The sequence below is a fragment of the Arachis ipaensis genome, chromosome B07, assembly GCF_000816755.2.
Source record: "Arachis ipaensis cultivar K30076 chromosome B07, Araip1.1, whole genome shotgun sequence".
NCBI lineage: Eukaryota > Viridiplantae > Streptophyta > Magnoliopsida > Fabales > Fabaceae > Arachis > Arachis ipaensis.
This window is the reverse complement of record NC_029791.2, coordinates 121474239-121479084: the sequence shown is the minus strand read 5'-3', so window position 1 is coordinate 121479084 and position 4846 is coordinate 121474239. Positions and strand designations below refer to the sequence as shown.

General features: G+C 33.1%; 1 protein-coding gene across 1 annotated transcript; it reads right to left on the bottom strand.

The window, feature by feature from the left end:
• Positions 1377 to 2605, bottom strand: LOC107606161 (protein EXORDIUM). The gene is made up of 2 exons (XM_021106467.1): positions 1614 to 2605; positions 1377 to 1582 (listed from the first exon to the last, which is right to left on the bottom strand). Exon 1 carries the CDS (start codon positions 2534 to 2536, stop codon positions 1616 to 1618), a length of 921 nt encoding a protein of 306 aa, XP_020962126.1. The 5' UTR covers positions 2537 to 2605; the 3' UTR covers positions 1377 to 1582; positions 1614 to 1615.

Here is a 4846-nt window from a genome sequence, read left to right as displayed (position 1 = left end):
GGTTTGTTTCTAACTTTTTAATAATAATTAATTAGTAATATAATAGATGAAACAAAATTAAAGATAAAAAAAGAAATATAACTGAATATTTGTAGGAAAAAAAAATTAATTCCTGAATTTTTCCTTTTCGGTACAGGTGTAAAATAGGTGGTTAGAATAGGTGTGATGTGATTTGGCGAGCATAATAGTTGATCCATTGTGCACAAGTTTGTGAATTTGTGATGAATTTCCATGTTATATGGAAAACCTCCTGCTGTGTCAATTTCAGAAGATTAAAAGCTGTAAATTGACTTGCATAAATTATTATTACAAGACTAGTAATAATTATGAAGAGAGAGACGTTCCGAAAATGCATGCATATGTATATTCATCTAGAATTGTGCTTGCATGTCCAGTTGTCCTACCGAAAGGGAACGACCGAACGAATATGACATGATTGCTTGCTTAATTGGGTGCATTATATTCAGTTTTTTGACCTGAAACTCTTTAGTGCGGTAGTTAAATTCAGAATTTTGAATTTTTGCGTAGGTAGTGGAGGAACAATGCAAGTGCGAGGGGGCTATTTGGCAAAGCCTGGGACACCTAAATTAAACTAATGACTCCCAAAATAAAGTTGAAGAATCGGTGGTGGTCGGTGACTCAAAGCTTTGTTGGTGGTGTTGCCGTCCATGTTTAGTCTTATCTTGTCACAGTTTATCTATATACAATATTCTATAATGTCTTGGATGGCATGGATGATTGACCTTTTCAATTGGTTGCATTGAAACCAAAAACCCCCTAAAAGAGAGCCTTTTTTGCATGGTTTATCTCTTGCATTATATTTTAACCATTAATAATTAGACTATTAGAAATAAAATATTAATAATATTTTTAAGTATTAATATATTTATATAGCTATATATCTTAGGCTTCTAAATTAAAATTGAGAATTGGATGACGTTCTGATTGATTAAGTAACAGATTATTGAAACAGAACTTTGCATCATAGCGTTCATTAGATTGACTCATTGTCACTACTCCAAGAGATTCCATGAAGGTAATCAATAAAGATAAACAATAAATTAAACGTACTAAATTTGCGAAGAAGCATGTCGCTGTGTCCACAAACATATATATGTGAATAAAAAATGTTACGCGTAAAATTAAATTAGCTATTAAAGTCGACTCCTAATATATTTGTGTATAAATATATATATTATTTAATTTATTTTTAATATATATTAAAATTTTAACATATACTTTATATTAATAATTAATTTTAATAGTTAATTTTAATATACATTTCATAATATATGCATATGTGTTGCGCGCCAAGAAAACAAGCTAAAAAAATCTATAGCTATGGCTCCGAGACATCGGCACGAACAATTTCAAAATTTTAATTCATAGACACATGTTATTATTTTTCTTTATTAGTACAATCAATCTCATTTTATTCCTTTCTTTCATCAAAATACAGCAAATGAATAAACAAATATCTATAGCAATATACTCTATATGTACCCTAAAGACCTAAATAACTCAGTATAGATTGTAATGAATATCGTAGAATACATATAGCATGGTTGATATAAAACTCGTTGCAGCAAGACGAGGCAGGTTTCATGTCTGATACTCATACGAGAGTAGAACAAGCTGACGTGGCAGGGTCAAAGAGTGCAGGCAACAAGTATTTCCTTCCGTTGACTCCATTAGCATTATAGCTAGCACCACTTGTGGGGTCCACCAAGAGGGCCCCAGCGTAGCCTGGATAAGCCCCCTTTCCATAAACCCCGGAACAGGCCGAAGCAGCTTCAAGAGGAGCCTCTTTGGGCCCTTGGAAGAATCCATTTCCGAATGGGTTGGTTGCGGTCCCAGCCAGAAGGCTAGCCAAGTTGATAACCATCCCGTCCAGGCCCACGTCGTTGTTGGGAGCAACCAATGGCGGGCTTTGAGGCCCGTACATGGGTTGGTGGAATGGCCAGGCGCATTGCCCGGGGCATTGCTTCACGGAGTTTCCAACCCATATGTAAGCTGATTTGTGAACGCCCACGGTTGAACCGTGTGTCCCGCATCTACTGGAACAGAATCCTTCCACTGCCACATCAGCGGAGGTCAAAACGACGTTGACTACGGCGCCGTTGTGTGCACCCTTGGATGCAAGCTGGACGATTTGTTTCTCGGTTAGTGATTTTCCAAGGGAGTACTTGTCGTCGAGGATTTGGGTTCCCAGTGTGAAGGTTGGGTTGTTGGAGTTGATAAGTCGGTAGTATTTGTCAGTGGATTTCCACCAGGTGGCGACGGAGGGTTTGGCGGCGGTGGCGGCAGAGAAGGAGGTGATAAAGTCGGAGACGATGGTCCGCTGGAAAGGTTTGAATTGGCCGTACCAGATAAGGTTTATGGAGATTTTTCCGGTGAGAAGAGGGCCTTTGTGGTACTGGAATTGAAGCTGTTGTTGGTCTGAGTCAGCAAGTTTTCTAGCGGCTGAACACAAATGTAAAAGAGAAAGCATAAGGAAGATGTTGAAGACAATATTTGAAGACAAAATAGAAGCCATTTTGATTTTGTATGTTATGTATGTAAGTGTATGAATTATAAAATGAATGATGATGATATGGACTATTGAAAGTGAGAGAGGAGTGTGAGGTTGACTACTTGCCAGCTTGATGACGCGTTGCTTATTTTATTTTAATTTGGTTGGGTGGGGGAGCTTTCATGGTTTTGACCGCGTTATTTAATTTATTGTTAGCTAGCATGATTGTTTCTCAAATGAAACCTATCAAAGCCTTCATGTTAGTGAAGGTCGTGCCTTATTTTCTCACCCAACATGTGCTGGATCTGCTTCATGCATCCTTTAGTACTAGTCCAATTTCTTTTCAGAATACGCGCGCCGATTCAACTCTTAATATCTGCTTAATACTCCTATATATTTTGACCTTTTAAATAAAAATAAGTAGATCCTACTATTCAATTGGGTCACTCATTTGCTAAATGCTATTTAACAATTGCGGTATTGCATTTCAATTCCTTTATTTCAAAAACCAATAGAAACTGCAAAGGGAAAAAAAAATAATGAATGAATAAAAAAAAATATTTATATATCACCTACCAATTCATTGTAATGACTTTGAAATTGAACTTAAATAAATGCATGAACGAAGGATTTATTGAGTTTATAAGACGTATGAATCCCATTTGTGGATAAAAAATTTGTAAATAATCTTCTAATTCTATCTTTTTAAGAGACTATTTTTATAATTATAGGTTTATTCAAATTTAAAAGTTGTGTTCCAAAAGTTAATTTTTCAAGCTTTTCTAATTCTAAAATGTCTGGGTGTTATCTCTCTCCCCACTCCCTTCCTTTTTACTTTTTTCTTTTTTTCTTCTTCAAATTTGGATAGCTGTGTTTTAAATTGTTGGCTTATACTACAAAACGATGACGGCAAGTCAAATCAGGGGCAAGCCTCATCCAAGAGCCAACCATGTGCCCATCTTGCGGGAGGAAAAATTATTAGACAATTTTTTGTTACTATTATTTTTTATCAAAAGTTAAGAAATGATATAATTTTTTCTCCATTTTATGAAAGATCTGTATATTTTTTTAATTAATAAAGGGTTCTTGTTTCTACAGTTATGATTAATCTTTGTAGTATTAACAATTTAATATTATAGTATACACTTAGATACAATAACAAGGCCACTGCAAAGAACTTGAATTGGTAAAAAAAAAAATATTAAAAGGTGAATAAATTTTGTGATTTATAGCTATTAATTAACTATCATTAATATTTTTAATGACATAAAATTATATCTAATAATATAAAATTATTTAATTTTTTTGTTAATTAAATAATGACCAAATTATAATAATAGTATTGCTCCTTAGACTTTTTCAAAAGAAATATCTGTTAGTGGAAAATGTACGTCTTCTAACTTGAAGGTTACTCAGTCAATAAACAAACACTATTAAAAAAGAGGAACAAATTAGTATGGTGCAGCCAACAAATTAGAGGCAGGGACCTACTTGAGTAAGGAAAACATATTTTAGAACATTCTATGCATTGTTAGGGAAGATGTTTCTGCTGCAAGGCTGGCTGTGGGACTACTCCGCCATACATCTTTGAGCTTTTCATAGCCTTTGAATTGGTTTCGTTTCCGGCTGCTATACAGTACACATTTTTTTATTTGTTCTCAATTGCTCATAGATAAAGTATGTTTCCTCCTTAAAAAATTTAAAAAATTTTAAAAACATTTAATATTTAATTTTGTTCAATTTAAATCTATATGTAATGGTATTTCTATTCATAAGTTTTAATTATACTCTTATTGTCTAAAAATAGAGATTAATTTTTGTGTTATATTAGTATACTATAATTATTAATAAACAAAATTTTAAGGAGCTGGGAGTTTCAAAATATAGCAAGTAGCTATAGCAGTAGCATAGGTGTTATTTTAATATAGGTGTTATTTTAATGAGAAATATTAAGGATCAATATTTTTTTTTATTAGTATTAGTTCGTATTTTGAATCNNTTCTGCATTTTATTAGCCTACTATGTATAATCATTTGTGAATACAAATTGTTCGAGTGAACAAGGTTGCCTAATTATATATCACAATAAAAAAAAAGTCCAGTTTTGAGTCTCCTTCGTATAAGATACTTGTACGAATAACTATTGATACAATTTAGGGTAAGATGTTAACTAAATGTTAAAGTATGGATTAGCATTATTATAAATAAAGAGGTTATTAGATTATTATCAAGGCATTGCTTTATTTGAATGACATTTTAGTGCATGGTTCTAATTATAGGGCTTTCAAATATAATTCCCCCTAAATAGTAATATTTTGTAATAGGACAGTCCATG

Coding starts and splice junctions, on each gene's coding strand:
- LOC107606161 (XM_021106467.1), bottom strand. CDS start 2,536: ATGGCTTCTATTTTGTCTTCAAATATTGTCTTCAACATCTTCCTTATG.